Raw genomic sequence first — 18,098 nt, 5'->3', positions numbered from 1 at the left:
AAAAAAATACATTAGTTCAGGCTCCACCCAGTTTCCGCGCCTGCTCACTGTGGAGTCCATGGCGTATTTAAGCGCGAGCAGCAGGGATGAGTGAGTTTCCTGTCAAACCCAGTCGTGACAGATCAACCGAAGGGTCTCTGGCGAGTCTCAAAAATCGGTTCTTCATCCATATAACGGGATATTACACTGATAAGGAGGATAAGGTGCCGTTTTGGTCGCGTTTCCAATGAGTTGTGAATCGAAGTGGGGTTAAATTGTCGTCTTTGGCTAACTGGCTAAAGCTAGCGAGCTGGCTGTCAGTGCTGAAAAAAATTGAAAGCGGAAGAGTGACGTGCTGGATTACGAAAGCGGAAGTGCTGGAGTGCAGATTTTCGGTCTGAGAGGTGGGTGGGGCAGCTTTGACTTTACTTTGTTCCTTTCCTGTCTGGGTTTTCTTATTATTCACATTTTTATAATTAAATGTGCATTTTATGACAACAGTAACACTAAATATCATCATAAGAGACATGATTGCAATTTATTATTAGTATTATTATTATTATTATTATGGCACAATAATAATGACATTCTTGTAATTTATTTTGTTGATATACATTAACAATAATAGTAGCAGTAATAATAATAAAAAATGATAAAGACTTGTAGAATTATACGTTTTCAATTTAATAATAATAATAATATTATTATTATAAATGTATAATAATAATAGTAATAATTTTACCAGACAGTAGTTATGCTATTGTTACCCGTTATTGTAACTTATTTTATTAAAAATGTACATTTATAAGTAATAGTAATAAAAGTAATGATAGACATGTACATTTATAGTAACTTGCCATTTTAATTTCTTAATTAAATATTGTTATATTATTATTATTATCATTATTATAAGTGAACATTTCCATTTTATATTATTATTGGTATTATTATTATAAATGTTTAATAATAATAATAAATGTATTAAGTAAAACCAGATGGTAGTTGTTATTGTAACTTTAAGTACAAATAGTAGTAATATTAATCATGATAGACATGTACATTATAGTAACATTAATGGACATGCCATTTAATTTTCTAATGAAATATTATTATTATTATTATAATAAATGTACATTAAATACAACATGCTCTTGTAATTTATTTTGTTTTTATAATTGTACATTTACAGTAATAATAATAAAGACTTGTACATTTAAGATTTTCATTTTATATTATTATTAGTATTACAACCCCAAATCAGAAAAAGTTGGGACAGTATGGAAAACACAAATAAAAAAAGAAAGTAGTGATTTCTAAATTTACTTTAACTTGTATTTCATTGCAGACAATACAACAGCACATTATTATTATTTTTTTTTAATAAATACGTATTCCAATTTTGGTTCTTGCAACACATTTCAAAAAAGTTGGAACAGTAAAGCATTTACCACTTTGTAATGTTTCCATTCCTTTTCACAACACTTAAAAGACGTTTAGGGACTGAAGACACCAAGTGATGAAGTGTTTCAGGTGTAATTTTGTTTCATTCTTCCTGCAGACAAGTCTTATTGTCAACATTGAAATTTCCTGGCTTTTTTCATGATAACTGAGGTCTAGGGGCTATGTAACTACCATATGAGTTTCAAAACAGTCAATCCTCAGTAAACTGCAAACTGCCTGCATAAAGTAGCTGTTCCTTTTCACGAGCCGCTGTGATTTCCGTAAAAACGTGACGTCCGATCTACTCAGTCACCGCCTTCAGTCACCAACCACCATCACACCCTCCTTTTGTCAAACCCAGACAACATCGTGTCCATGCCATTGCTGAGCAACAACAACACGAAAACAAGTCAAGAAAATGCTGTTCAGTCGATGGATGTCAGGAAACTACATCATTGCACAGGCTTCCGAACAACGTTAATATAAGAGACCAGAGGCACGTCAACTTCAGCCTCTTTCACTCAGCCGTTCCGGAAAATGCACGGATAATGTGTCGCATGATTTGTTCTGGAATTGTTTAATATGGTTCATTCACAGTTGTTTTCCAGAATCTGTGAGCGCTTTACACACAACCCATAAAGACATGTGACATTTGGATGTGAGATGTAATGCGACGCGTACATTTCACTAAACTTAAACTAACCTGATGAACAATCTGTGCTTCAGCGCTAATAGTGCGGAGCTCCCTGATCTCTGCTTCATTCCACTTTGCACGTATTTTTTCCGTCTTGAAGAGTCGCATGATAACGTGCATCATCTCTACAACACTGCCTTTATGGCATTTGGTTCTGGCTTTTGTTCACACAGCGTTTGTTCCCGTAATTTTCCGGAATCAGCACGCATTGTGAAAGGGGCTTTACTAAAGCAACAGTTATGTAGCTTACTGCATTCGGCGTTTGAAAAAGAAAGAAACATTAATGAGCATTCTGAAATACCCTGTTGAGTACCACCAAGCCACAGCAGGCTTGGCTACAGCATACATGACTGTAGTTACCTGTGATTGGCCTGGCTGTGCCTCACTCAGAAAACAACAGGCCAATCAGAAGAGAGGCTCATGAATATTAATTAGACGGGCCAAAATCGACCTGTTCTTGACAGAGCTCCTAATAAAGGAGCTGTAAAAAATATATTGAGATGGATTTTGGCACTTTATACTGCAAATATATATTCTTAAGGACATCAACAACTAAAATAAACCTCCAGAAATTTGTACAATATGGGACCTTTAAGGTGGGCAACAGTATGGGGTGTTCGCTGTCGCATTTTGCGCTTCAAAATGTGCCACACATTCTCTATTGGAGACTGGATGGGACTGCAGGCAGGCCAGTCAAGTACCACTATCCACAGCCAGGACTTTGTAATGTGTGCAGAATGTGGTTTTGCATTGTCTTGTTGAAATATGTATGGGCGTCCCTGGAAGGCAGCATATTGCGCTTCAAAATCTCGATGTACTTTTCAGCATTAATGGTGCCATCACAGAAGTGCAAGTTACCTTTGCCAAGGGCACTGACACAACCCCATACCATTGCTGGTAACAGTCTGGATGATCCTTTTCCTCTTTGGTCCGGAGCACACGGTGTCCATTTCTCCCAAAAAATACCTGAAATACTGATTCATCTGACCACAGTACACGTTTCCACTGTGTGATGGTCCATCCCAGATGCCTCCGAGCCCAGAGCAGTCCACGGCGCATCTGGACACTGTTAACATAGGGCTTCTTTTTGGCACAGTACAGTTTTAACTGGCATTTGTGGATGTAACTACATATTACGGTACTTGACAAAAGTTTGCCAAAGTAGTCCTGAGATGAATGACGATTCTTGATGCAGTGCGGCCTGAGGGATCAGAGATCACGGATGTTCAGCTTGAGGTTGCGCCCTTGTCCTTTACGCACTGAAATTCCTCCAGATTCCTTGAATTTTTTGATTATGTTATGCACTGTTGAAGGTGAAATATCCAAATGTCTTCCTATCTTTTTTTGAGGAACATAGTTTTTAAACATTTCAATAATTTTCTCACATTTTTTGGCAAACTGGCCTATCTTTGCTCCTAAAGGACTAGACCTTTCTTGGATGCTGCTTTTGTACCAAATCATAATTACAATCACCTGTTGACATGACCTGTTTCAAATCACATCATTATTGAACCAATTTACCAGATTACTAGCCCTAAATGGCTCCTGTCCCAACATTTTTTGGAATGTGTTGCAGGTCCGAATGACAGGAAAGGATGTATATTTACAAATGGAATCAAGTTGACCAGACAAAACATGACATATTTTGTGTTCATAATGTCTGCAATGAAATACAAGTCAAAGTAAATTTGGAAATCACTATTTTCTTTTTTTATTTGTGTTTTCCATACTGTCCCAACATTTTCTGGTTTGGGGTTATATTATAAATGTATAATAATAATAATAATCATTTTAAGTAAAAACAGATAGAAGTTATGTTATTGTTGCCTGTTATTGTTTTTTTTTTAATTAAAAAAAAAGTACATTTAAATAGCAGTAATAATCATGATTCATGATAGACATGTACATTTATAGTAAAGTTAATAGACATTTTATTTTATTAAATATTATTATTATTATAAATGCACATGTAATATTATATGCAGTTGTATTTTTTGTTATTACAATAATAATAATAATAATGACTTGTGCAATTATAAGAAAGATTTTAATTTTATATTATTGCTATTATAATTATAAATATGTAATAATAATAGTAATAATTATTTTATAAAGTAAAACCAGACAGTATGTTATTGTTGCCTGTTATTGTAACTTATTTTGTTGTTAAAAAGTACACTTATTAATAATAGTAATAATAATCATGTAGATTTATAGTAACATTAATAATGACTTCCCTTTTTTAATTTCTAAATTAAATATTATTATAAATGTATATTTAATACAACATGCTATTGTAATTTATTTTGTTGTTTTTATAAATGTACATTTGCAATAACAGTAGTAGTAGTACTAATAATAATAATAATGACTTAATTATGAAAATATTTAAATTTTATATTATTGGTATTATAATTATAAATGTATAATAATAATAATTAAGTAAAACCAGACAATAACGTTATTATAACTTATTTTATTGTTAAAAAGTACACTTATTAATTCATTTATAGTAACAATAATAAAGTCATGCTACTGTAATTAATGCTGTTTTATTATCATAATAGAACATGTGGGGTTATTTTATTTTGCTAGGATTATTATATTAAGTGAAATGATTTGCCAAATAACCATTTACATCACAAAAGCAGGTTTGATGATTATGATCTATTTTTTTTTTCACTTGTTACACCATTACTTTGTAAAGAAGTGTCAGTAGGTTTGTTAATAATACAACAAGACTTTCTCTTGAAAGCACATGGTGTTGCCAATGAAAGCTGTCAGGCTTGAGTGATAGACTGAGAATGAGAAGCCGTTGTTGTATCATGTATGATTTGCCTCAACTGTCTGGTTACGTTTTCATCTCTAGCGTGAGGAAAATCCCATCTGAAAGCCATATGGAGATGCTGATCTTGTGAGCGCAGCATTTCTAGGTTGAAAATAGGGTTTAGGGATGATTTCTGCTGATCTAGACCAGAGACATCCAAGCATTGTCCTCTTTCATCCTAGATCTTTAGTCCTTTGACTATATTGAGAGTGAAACCATCAAAGAAGCTGCCTGCAGAGTGTTTTGTGTCAGCTTTGTCTCTTTTCAATGGTCAGGATCAGGGAGTAAAAACTAGGGCTGCAACTAACGATTATTTTAATAATCGATTAATCTGTCGATTATTTTTTCGATTAATCGATGAATCGGATAAAAAACAAGGGATTTACAACCCTTTATTCAAAAACAGAACTAAAATCTTTAGAAAGTGCACTAACATGTTGCTCCTTGAACTGTTATAATAATAATAATAAAATAAAAATGGACTAACACAAAAAACATACACATGTATGCTTTACATCTGCCAAATATATAGACTAAATAAACTAAAATTACTATCCGTCAAGACAGCGGCTTGCTGTGGTGTACATGCTGCATTTCCCATCAAGAAGCCTCTCAAATTAAATTCCTCAGTGCGCATTAAAAAAGTCATGTGACTTTGCACGCTGGAACGGGATAACTTGACTAACTTTCTGCTACATTCATTCTGCCATGGCGGTGTTTAGTGTCCTGCCATCAGCAGCGACCAGCTGGAAGAGTTCCGCATTCAAATGCACGCAAAACTGGCCTCAAAGCCCCAGCAAAAGTAATTACCATGAATGTGTCAAGGCAAAAATTAAGAAAATATTCGAATTACTTATTAATAAACTAGTATTTTCTGATTCAGTGTTGCAAAGATGAAATTGACGATCCTGCCATCTGCTCATTAATGCCTAATGCATCTTTATGGATTAGCTAATGAAAGAGTTTTGTTTTCGATTTTAATTATTTCGTTTTATAGTAAAATAATAATTTAAAGCTTTCTATAGATATTGTGTTTGTGAGGCAATTACCTGGGTTTCGGTTAATTATTGTGAAGCGCTCCTGTTTAAACCAAAGATATCAAGCGTATTCTGTTTGTTTTCTTTAAGAGCACATTTTGTTGATACTGTTAGTACACACAAACTAAGGTAGACCCTTTACAGTTCTGGCCCGGGTGGTAAATTACTCTTACCTTTATGAGCAAAAAATTCCACATTGCAATGGCGTCTCCATGCCCTGCAAAGCGCGCTTCTCTCCGCACAAACTTTGGACTTATATTGTTTGAATGATTAAACTAATATTGTGATATGTTTAAGTTTTTTATATCAATGGATTTTAATTTAAATCGCGATGAATTAAGCAGGCTTTTGATCTGTCTGCCGCTGTTTGCTAGTATAACTTTAAAAAACAAAAACTTGAATTTAACAAACAAAAAGTGTTCCAAATATATCTCTAAATTAACTTTATAAACTAAAGGAACGAAAATAAATGTAATCACTTTGCTATTAAAACCAGCAGCTGTGTAATGAGGAAGAGAAAGAGAAAAAAAGACAGTCGGACTGGAAATTCAGTCGGCCAAAAATTGATGAGCTGTCGGACATTTTTACAAGGAATGTTTGTTTAATAACCTATATAATATTCTTAGGCTACTTTCTTAATTAAATATATTATTTCTTTGATTTATTTTAGCGTTTTTAGGCTGCTTGTTAGCTGACTGAAGTGTAGGCTATATATAAAAAAACAACGTGCCACCGTCACAGCCCTATTCAAAACTGAGACGATTTCACCTCAGCAGAGCTCCTCTTTCTCCTTACGGTTGTGGTATGTTTTCGACACATTATACAGACAGACAGTGTTACAAAAACTATAGAAGTAGTTTTCTCCATCTCCACTATCCAACGACCCGTACACCAGCTGTTTTGCGATCGAGCATTGGCTGCTGTGAAAGTACGCTAGCCAAAGTAGGCTTAAATATCAAACATGTTTGATATAAATCGGGGCAGCATATATATATAATGTAGAAACGGTGCTTTATGCTCAAATGTTCCAGTTTTGCGCATAAGTTAAATTTGCATTTTTGGATGGAAACACAGCTTATGAGGTGCCGAACTCTGGCATCAGTGCGGGAGAGAGACCGAATGTGTCCACTCCGCTCTGCGCTCAATTTTTTAAAATATATATAATAACAACCAAATGTCTCTGCGTCGCGCGACACAACGAATCGATTATGAAATTCGTTGCCAACGCTTTTAGTAATCGATTTTTATCGATTTTATCGATTCGTTGTTGCAGCCCTAGTAAAAACAACATTTATTTTCTCTGTATAGAAGCTTCGATATTCTAGTATCTTAACTCTATTATTATATGGTTAGTTGCATGTTATGATCTGAGTTTAGCATTATTTCTTCTCTGTCATCCGTGACCATATTAAAACAGATGTGTGACCCAGTTTTGGGCCCTGAACCACCAGTTAAAAACTATACTTGTTTCGGTCCTAGAATAAAAAGATACAAATAAAACCTTTTTGTCTCACAGTTCAAACTTTTTCCCAAAACACAATTTTAACTTTTTATTTTATCTCTGAATTGTGGGGACTGGGAAATCTCTTGCTCATTTTGAGCTTGCATTTCGTAATTCGGAATTTTTCATAATTTGTTAAATATTTATATTTATATACAGTGCCTTGCGAAATTATTCATACCCCTTCATTTTTTTTTTCACATTTTGTTATGCTGCTGCCTTATGTTAAACTACTTTAAATTACTTTTTCCCCACATCAATCTACACTCCCTACTCCATAATGCCAACGCAAAAAAAAAAAAAAAAAAACATTTATGCAAAGTTATTAAAAATAAAAAAACTGAAAAGATCCAGTTGCATAAGTATTCATACCCTTTTCTGGGACACTCGAAATTTAGCTCAGGAGCATTCATATTGCTTCTAGATGTTCCTACACTTGGAGTGGAGTTAAACTGTGGCAAATTCATTTTAATGAGTCTGATTTAGAAAGACACACACACCTCAGAAAAGGTCTAACAGCTGAAAATGCATATCAGAGCAAAAACCAAGTCCTGAGGTCAAGATAACTGCCTGTAGAGCTCAGTGACAGACTTGCGTTAAGGCAATGATCTAGGGAAGAGTTCAGAAAAAAAGCTGCTGCATTGAAGGTTGACAGAAGCATTATCCATAATGGAAGACGATTGGAACAACTAGGACTCTAGAAAATGTCTGCCAGCCCCCATCCAAGCTGACAGAGATGGAGAGGTGAAAAGGTGAGGCAAAGAATGGCAGATAATTGCCAAATGCAGATGTGCAAAACTTCACATCAGACCCAAAAAGACTTGAGGCTGTAAAGGTGCTTCAACTATGTACTGAGTTAAGGGTATGAATACTTATGCAATGTACTTATTTCAGTGTTTTATTTTTAATACATTTGGAAAATTTGCAAATCTGGTTTTTGCTTTGTCATTATTATGATGTATGGAGTGTAAATTGATGTGGGGAAAAAACTAATTTGAAGCAGTTTAACATAATGCTGCAACAAAACATGAAAAAAATGAAGGGGTATGAATACTTTTGAAGGCACTGTATAAAGTCAAATGCGATTCTGGTTTATGTTTCTCTCAGCTGTTTTAACTTCACTGGACAATAGGGATGTAACAATATCAAAATCTCACGATATGATAATATTTCAAAATGAAGTCCACGACACAGTATTTATTGTGATATAAAAAAAAAGACTTGGAGATTTTTTTTTTTACATTTTAACGTTAAATTATTCTATCTAATGCACTTAGAGTTCAAAATTAAGAGCTCCATCCCATGTTCTTAACTAAGAAAACTTACAGTAAGTCAGAAAAAAAAACTCTTATTAACTTTAAAGGGGACTCAACCCACTTTTTATTTGTGGTATACTGTCTCAGTCTAAATTACATTCACATTACATTTAAGAAGCTAAACAAATTAGAATATAATACTAATAATAACAACTATTTTATATCATTGTTATTCCTATGACAGTAGTAGCCATATATTGTAAATCAGTTGCACTGTAAAATAAATGAAAATGAATATTTCATAGGTTTATTATTTACTACTCCCTAATACAGTAGGGAAATTGCAATACTTCTTTCATAATTTCTACACTTGAAAGAGATATTTCCAGCTTCAGTGAAAACAGGCTTACAAAAACGCATCTCATTTAAAATCTAGTTAAATTTGTTTTTGAATTTAAAACGAAATAAGTAGAAATGAGAAAACGGTACCTTTATTTGTTTTTTCATTTGTTCAGAAAACGAAATTTCGGCTCTGTTATTCGTTTTTTGTTTCACGGGTAGAAAACGGATAAATGACTTCACAAATCGTTTTCCACATGTGGGCGGTTACAAGACGCCCCTTTCCGCCGATTGGTCAACCAAATCTGGACAGGTGACGCCATCCATTGTTCGTTCAACAAAATAGAAGACCATTATTTATTTATTTTCATTCTTTTTTAATTGCAGTCTTTGAAACAACGAACATACAAGGATAATAACATTAATTGCCTCAAAATATAATAAACTAAGACACTTAAAAATAATAAGAAAATAGAAAAAGCTATAAGAAAATCACATACATATAAGTACATATAGTTACAAATTATTCAAACAAAAGATTTAAGGCTTTAAAATAATTTACAGCTTGTGTCGCGTTATTTCTCGTTTCTTTTGACGAATACAGGTTGCTATACCTGTTTTTATTAGATAGATATTATATATTTTTTTCAACACAATGATGGCTTTCTTCTATTCAACCTATCTCGTTTCACAGAAATATTTATTTTATAAATATTAATCTGCATGTTAAATTTTTTTTTTAAAGCTGACAGCGCAAAGAACAACAGATCAATGTTCAGCCAAGCGTAAATACACAGCAGTAATAATTTTTCTTTTAGACATGCTCAGTTTTTGTTTTGGACAAGCGATGGTAAGTACAAATACTGTAATGCAAATCGGCTGAAGGTACTCAGGTGGAGAATTTCATTTTTACTGTACTGTAGACCTATCATAGCCACAGGAAAGTTTCATTTTGTCAGCTTTGCCAGTTATTATAAATGTGAAAAGTCGGTGTTGGTGTTAAATTACTTGCCCACCGCCCCACTGTCGTTTTTTATAGAAATTTTATAAAGAAATAATTTTTATAGAAATAATATCAATGAAGTTCAGTGGTACAATCATCTGCTTCATACAGCAGGAGCAACAGACAGACGATTAATATATATGTATATATATATATGTATATGTTGTATAAAGTGTTAAATGTTGAACGCATGATTGGCTTCTTCCATTATATTTGGTTGGAGAGTCGAGTTAGTTTTTTATTGTAGATTACAAACTGTACTTAGTTGGTGATCCAGTGTAAATATAAAATACAGTATAAAATGGCGGGTTTTTTTGTTCAAACTTTTTTTTTTTTTTTTTTTAAACTCTAGCCTAATATTTTATTTCCCTTGGCCCACCCAGTAGGTGACCAATCGGTGGATGGCCAAACACCGAATCTTCACAAGCCTAAGTGTTAATTATTAATCAACATTTTACATAAGCATCTAGGCTGTGCACATTTAACTTAAATGTGAAAAATATGATATATCGGTATATTTACAATACCTACAGGCATACTTTCTTGATTAACAAAAGTTTACTTGCGCTCTTGCGCTTCTGCCTCCGCTATGGTCCTGTCAATCATCTCGCTGGATCACTCGTCTCGTGCTGTATGAAGCAGACGATTGTCTGTTGTCCCGCTGTACTACCTTGATATTATTTCTTTAAAAAAATATTTCTATATAATATTTCAATCAAAAACGACGGTAGGGCGGAGGGCAAGTAATTCAGTCGTTGAATGACCGAACTTTTCAAAGTGTTAGCCTATTTATTATCTAGCTGATATCAACATTTTACATCTAGGCTGTGCACACTTATAATAACTTAAATCCTGGCAAAATGAAACGTTCCTGTGGCTTATATACAGCAAAAATTAAATTCTCCACCATCGATACTTTCAGTCGATTTGCATTACGCTGTCTGGGTACCGCAGATACTCAGATTTAACACCATACAGCAAAATAAAACATGCTGGGTGCAAATTAATTTTTAGAACAGAAGAAAGCCCAGTCAGAGGACTATCATTTTGTTGGTAATAATTTTAATAGAAACAGCCAACATGCAATCGTTAAAAGAATCAAGAAAAGCTGTAAATTATTTTAAATTGTTTGAATAACTTCTATGTACATGTGATTTTCTTATTGCCTTTCCTATTTTATTATTATTATTTTTAACTTAGTTTATTATATTTTGATGTAATTAAAGTTATTGCACTTGTTGTTTTAAAGACTGCAAAATAATGAAAATAAATAAACAACAATGGATGGCCAGATTTGGTTGACCAATCAGCGGAAAGGGGCGTCTTGTAACCGCCCACATGCGGAAAACGAATTTTAAAGTCGTTTATCTGTTTTCTACCCGTGAACCAAAAAACGAACAAACAAGCCAAAATTTCGTTTTTTCGTTTTCTGAACAAATGAGAAAACGAATAAAGGAACCGTTTTCTCATTTCTGCTTATTTCGTTTTAAATTCAAAAACAAATGAACACAACGTACACGGACCCAAAATGCACACTAAACTCATAGCACATGAATGAAACAAATTCACTGCATTCACTGACTGTGAACTGAGCCGTTCTGAGGAGCGGAAAACACCGGATCACGAGCTCATCTCCTGAACTAGTAAAAACAGCAAAAACAGACTTGATGAAGGGATTAAGCCAGGGATGGAAATTAGCACCAGCCAAATGCGGGTGATTTTTGTGTTGTGGCGGGTAAATAAAAATAACATACTTCAACCGGACGGCGTGAGGCGGTAATGCACCTTAACGTTGGTTGCGAACTGCCGTTAAAATGGTTTTGTTAAGTAATCTCTTGTATTTTAGAATGCACGCTCTACGCCGCCGAGAGTTTCGCGCTATAGTAAAAACAAAACCAAAAGTAAAATGCGCACGCGCATTCAAAAGCAACTTTAATACCCTGCGTTTAGAGAGCGACTCCCCTAATGCGCGCAAATTAGGCTACATAAAATATCTAGGCTGTTATAGTATGTGGGCTATAAGTTGTGTAGTTGTGAAGATAGCTCTGTATCATGACAGAAAAATTCGGTGAAAATGTCAGTATTTTATTGAGACTTGAGATTAAATAAACTGCTCAAGTATAGTAGATCTTGTAGTATTAATTTTCACATGCAGCTACACATTGTTGGTTAAAAACATAAAGTGGCTGGTAGATTTTGAAATCCACACTGGCCGGTGGACAAAAACGTTAATTTCCATCCCTGCATTAAGCCATATTGTGCTTTCAGTTTTAGTTCATTTGACAGATACTGTGTTAAAGTATAATGGCCCAAAACACAACTTTAAAGACCTTTTATTAGAATAAGAAGTTTAAACATATTTTAAAAACTACACTTTTTTGCATGGAAGACCTATCGTTTCATATCGTCATGTGCACACGATGATATCAAGACAACATTGATAATACTGTTACATCCTTACTGGATAATGTATGCATAAAAGTGACCAACTGGATATAGACTAATGCAAATAGATAGTAACAATCGTGACATTAAAGGATTACTCCACTTCCAGAATAAAAATTTACAGATAATTTACTCACCCCCATTCTTTTCTTTAAGGAAAACATTTCAGGATTTTTCTCCATATAGCGGACTTCAATGGTGCTCAGCAGTTTCAGTGTAGCTTTAAATGGCTCTAAACAATCCCAGCCAAGGAATAAGGGTCTTATCTAGTGAAATGATCAGTCATTTTCTTTTAAAAATTCATATTTATATGCTTTTTAACCTCTAATGCTAGTCTTGTCTAGCTTTGTGATGCGCATGCACTCAAGACAGTTCAAGACAGTTAGCGTATGTCGAAAAACTCCCATCTAGTTTACTCTTCTATCTTCAAAATCATCCTATATCACCGTTTCACCTTTTTTGCAAAGGGTGTTTGATCTTCTTTGCGCATTCACTTTGTAAACACAGGGCCGGTACTTCTGCAGCGATGTACAATGATTATGAAGCTGGAGGAGAAAATAAGATGGGAGTTTTTCGACATACTCTAACTGTCATCATGAACTGGAGTACACGCAGAGCTAGACAAGACGAGCATTTGAGGTTATAAAGTATATAAATTGTAATTTTTTTTTTATTGTTTCACTAGATAAGACACTTATTCCTTGGTTGGGATCATTTTGTGAGCTGCATTTAAACAGCATTTTTAACCTGAAGTCCATTATATAGAAAAAAATCCTGGAATGTTATCCTCAAAAAAACGTAATTTTTTTGCGACTGAAGAGAAAAAAACATCTTGAATGACATGGGGGTGAGTAAATCCTGCTAATGTTTGAGTCCTCTCAGTCTTAATGGAAAACATACATTACTCCTTTAATAGAGAAAGAACAGTTCACTTTTGGAACAAAAATGCACAGATAATGTACTCACCCCTTTGTCATCCAAGATGTTCATGTCTTTCTTTCTTCAGTCGTAAGGAAATTATGTTTTTTGAGGAAAACATTTCAGACTTCTATGGTGCCCCCGAGTTTGAACTTCCAAAATACAGTTTAAATTTCCTTACGACTGAAAAAAGAAAGACATGAACATCTTGGATGACAAGGGGCTGAGTACATTTTCTGTAAATTTTCGTTCTGAAAGTGAACTACTCATTTAATGCAGCACCTAGTCAACAACTAATTACTTTATAATGATATCACAAGATGTACTGTAGCAGACTGTATACATATGCTTGCCGTTTTAAATCCGCATCCGAAGTTTCAGCCTTACTTGTGAATCTGACATTTGTTGTTTCTGAGTTTAAAATCTGAATTGTAGAATATAACCTCAGAATAGCGAGAAAGTCAATACCTTTTTTTAATTACATATTTTTCCCCTGTGGCACAAACAAGCTTCAATAGAAAACTCCTATCATAGTGGTTGTTGTTTCCGGTTTGGACGGTTGTCGGCCGTGAAAAGGCCCAGAAGAGGCCATGTCTGTTTGAGTGATGGGATGTGACTGCAGAATCATGTCGCTGTTGTGTCCATGAAATTGTTTATGAGTCGAGCGCTGCACTTCCATGACAGCGACATGCTATAATAAATTGTTCTCATTGATGCTTAAGTGCTCGTCTACTGTTTTGTGCCACTCAGGCTGCTGAGATATAACTGGCTGAATGAAATGACCCAGGGGCACTTATTCTGAATGTAAGAATTGCAATACTAGAGTTGATGTTCTGCACAGTTTTAAGTATTGATCAGAATGATTTGCAGATAATCCAACCAATTCATGTGTTGGTTTTGATTGTACCTATGGTCATACAGTGATATATGACAATTATTTATCAGGTCACCATGTAGGATTAGGATTTTTAAGGTAATTAAGGGTAAAAAAAAAATAACACCTTACTTACCCAGCTGATTGATTCTAAACACTGGATGAAGTCCGTTTCAAATTCTTGATTAATTTTTTCGACATATTAGAGTCAAAAAATGTAATTTGTCACTTCATAATTCAGAAAACACTTAGAACAGACAAAACAACATTTCACAATTTAAAATGTTGTATATAATCAAGCAAATGATGTATGAACAAATCCCTCTGTAAAAACTTTCAGGATATAGACGGGATTAAAAATTTAGAGTTTAATGTCTGTAAGTGCTAATGGGAGATTTATGGCTCAGTATAAGAGAAAACTTGTTAAAACTGCCTTTAAAAATATGTATTGTAATTGAAATCTATTGATGCAAATAGATAACGTGCTATAGAAGAAACAATTAACTGTCTTTTGGATGCTTTCATTCCACAATACTAAAATAAACACTATGAAAAAACAAAAAGCCCAAAATCTCAAACTTGACAGGTGTATGAAAAGAAATGTTTTTCCTGCAGTGTCTCCCCTTAATAAAGCAATTGATGTGTTAGTTATTTTTTAACCATACTAAATACTATGAGAAAAAAAGTCTAAATATTTTAAGAATAAAGTCAAAATTACAGTGGCCTAGAAACTTCTCCTGGTGCTCTCAATCCGGGCCTTTGTATGCGCAAATATTATAGCTCAAATTTCTATGATTTCAATTCTTGTAATATTTAGACTTCTCGTAATGTTTTGACTTTTTTTTTTTTTTTTCATATGGCACTAGAACTAGGTATTTCAATTTAAATAAATAAATAAAAATGAAAAATACCAGTGTCAAATAACTTTTTTTTTTTTAGTCATAATAATCAGAATAAATATTTTCATGCATTTAGGCATTAATGCCTTAGGTCCAAATGTTAAATTCAAGTGAATGTATATGATATGTAAATATGTGTGCATTACTATTCAAACTTATTTGTTTTTTAAAAGAGATAAATCTTTTTATTCAGCAAAGATGCATTAAATTAAGACATTTATAATGTTACAATTCATTTTCAAATAAATGCTGTTTTTTTTAAATTTTGTGTTCGTCAAAGAATCCTACAAAATTTAATTTGTTGAAAACAGTTGTTCTGCACAAAATTTTTGTGGAAACTGTAGCAGTGATAATAATCAGAAATGTTTCTTGAGCAGCAAATCAGGATATTAGAATGATTTCTGAAGAATCATGTGACACCAAAGACTAAAGTAATGATGCTAAAAATTCAGCTTTGTTCACAGAAATAAATGACATTCTATAATATTTTCATTTACATTACATTTATTCATTTAGCAGACGCTTTTATCCAAAGCGACTTACAAATTGGGAATACAACAAGTGATTCATCCTAAGGAGGCAGATCAACATAGGAAGTGCTCAAAAATACCATATTAGGCGTTGTTAGATGAGTACAGGCTAGAAAGGGAAGATCAAGAAAGAGAGGAGAACAAAGTTTTTTATTTTTTTTTAATTTTTTTTTATATGATTTAAATAGTATTTTTGAGCAAACAAATACAGCCTTGATGAGCAGGAGAGCATTTAAAACTAAATCTTACTGACTCCAGTACTACTTCTAAAATAGATCTCAAGGTTCCCCCTTGTTTTGGAACAAATGAAGCCGTGCTGTATGCTTACTGTGGGAAAGCCCCAAAGTGTCCCGACACCGCATGCATGCATAACGTTAGCAGGAAGTAAAGCAAATCAAATTAATGACAACTCGGCCAGGAATAATTGGCTGTTAGAAGCTGCTGCAGCGCAAGAGCATCGGGTATTTAGATATAAGAAAAATACTGAGCTGTCACCTTCTGTGGAGGCTGTGTTTTTACTCCCGCTCTCTTTCTCCCTCTCTCAGCAGGCTTCTTTGTAGAAACAGAGGGATGGATGGAGACGAAAGAGCAACTTCTGAAAGGATTCTGCTGGAACCGTACAAGTACGTGTTACAACTGCCAGGTGAGGGCATCTGTAGGGCATTACGCATTTATTTTTGGCTGCTTTTTGTACAGTACAGTGATGCTAAAAGAATAAATCACAAAATACAAATGTATTTACTCACCATTAGGTCATTCAGAAACTGACTTGTGTGTTATATGCAGTGGTGTAATGTAATGAAGTAATAATACTTTGTTACAGTACTTAAGAATTGTTTGGGAGTATCTGTACTTTACTTTTTTATTTTTCAGCCTACTTTTACTTTTACTCCACTACATTTCCTAATTAAAATGTATACTTTTACTCCAATACATTTCCCGAAGCATATTCGTTACTTACTACAAAATATTCAGAAGTCAGGATCTCAGTCAGAATTGCAAGATGTAAACACGCAACTGTGAGAAAAAAGTTGTTGTTTTTTTTTTTCTTAATTTTGCAAAAGTACCTGAAAGCCATGCTTAAGAAAAAGTACAGATATTTTACCAGAAAACAACTTTGGTAAAAGCTGAAGTCAACATTTAGAATATTACTTGAGTAAAAGACTTAAGTATGTGATATTTATTGTACTTAAGTACAAAAAGTATTTTTTTTTTTATCTTAAATGTACTTAAGAACTGAAAGTAAAAGTACAAGTAAAAGCAAATTTTTTTTTTGCAATTGCAAGCTTATATCATCCATTTCTGAGAAAAAAACATCCAAATTATTTTATATTGGAATTCTGACTTTATTTCTAAAAAAATAAAATAAAATAGTCAGAATTGCGAGATACAAACTTGCAATAGTGAAGAAAAATGTCAGTTTTTTGAGATACAAACTCGCAATTGTGAGAAAACTGAATTGCGAGATACAAACTTGCATTTGTGAGGAAAATTAGTTCTTACAAGTTTATATCAATTTCTGAAAAAAAAAAAAAGTTAAATGAGTTTTTTTTTAATCACGCAATTCTGGGGAAAGAAGCCATAATTTCCTGAAAAGAAGTCAGAATTGCGAGATACAAACTTGCATCTGCGAGAAAAAAAAAGTCATTGTATTTTATTGTGTATTGTATCTCGCAATTCTGACTTTTTCTTGCGAGATAAAATACAAAATTCTGACTTTTTATCTCAGGAAAAAAGTCAGAATTGTTAGATAAAATACACAATTCTTACTTTTTATCTTAAAATGTCAGAATTGCAAGATAAAATGCACAATTCTTTCTTTTTATCTCAGAAAAATGTCAGAATTGCGAGAAAAAATACACGATTCTGACTTTTTATCTTAGAAAAACGTCAGAATTGCAAGATAAAATACACAGTTCTGACTTTTTTTTTTTTGTATCTCGCAATTCTGACTTTTCAGGAAATTCTGGCTTCTTTCCCCAGAATTGCGTGATAAAAAAAACTCAATTTTAACTTTTTTCCATCAGAAATTGCTGATATAAACTCGCAAATTTGAAAAATAATTTTCCTCACAAATGCAAGTTTGTGTATCGCAATTCTGACTTTTTTTCTCTGAATTGGGTGATATAAACTCACAATTGTGAGAAATAAAGTTAGAATTGCAATATAATCGAATAATTCTGACATTTTTCTTCTCAGAAATGGATGATGTAAGCTTGCAATTGCAAAAAAAATTGCATTTACTTGTACTTAACTACATTTAGTATTAAGACTTTTACCCAAGTTCTTCTAACAAAGTCGTTTTCTGGTAAGATATCTGTTCTTTTACTTAAGTGTGGCTTTCCGGTACTTTATA

General features: G+C 33.4%; 1 protein-coding gene across 2 annotated transcripts in view; it reads left to right on the top strand.

The window, feature by feature from the left end:
• Positions 1–87: 87 nt before the first annotated feature.
• LOC141325154 (geranylgeranyl pyrophosphate synthase-like) overlaps positions 88–18,098 on the top strand; it is a 44,275-nt gene continuing 26,264 nt past the window's right edge. The window contains exons 1-2 of one of the 2 annotated variants that reach the window (XM_073833652.1): positions 88–383; positions 16,291–16,385. In XM_073833652.1, the coding sequence (XP_073689753.1) occupies positions 16,313–16,385 (73 nt within the window). In that variant the 5' untranslated portion in view covers positions 88–383; positions 16,291–16,312. Of the gene's footprint in view, positions 384–16,287; positions 16,386–18,098 lie in introns of both variants that reach the window. The other variant, XM_073833651.1, reaches the window with a different exon arrangement.

Source organism: Garra rufa, chromosome 2 (assembly GCF_049309525.1).
Source record: "Garra rufa chromosome 2, GarRuf1.0, whole genome shotgun sequence".
In the NCBI taxonomy this organism is placed as follows: domain Eukaryota; kingdom Metazoa; phylum Chordata; class Actinopteri; order Cypriniformes; family Cyprinidae; genus Garra; species Garra rufa.
This window is presented reverse-complemented; position numbering and strand designations above follow the sequence as displayed.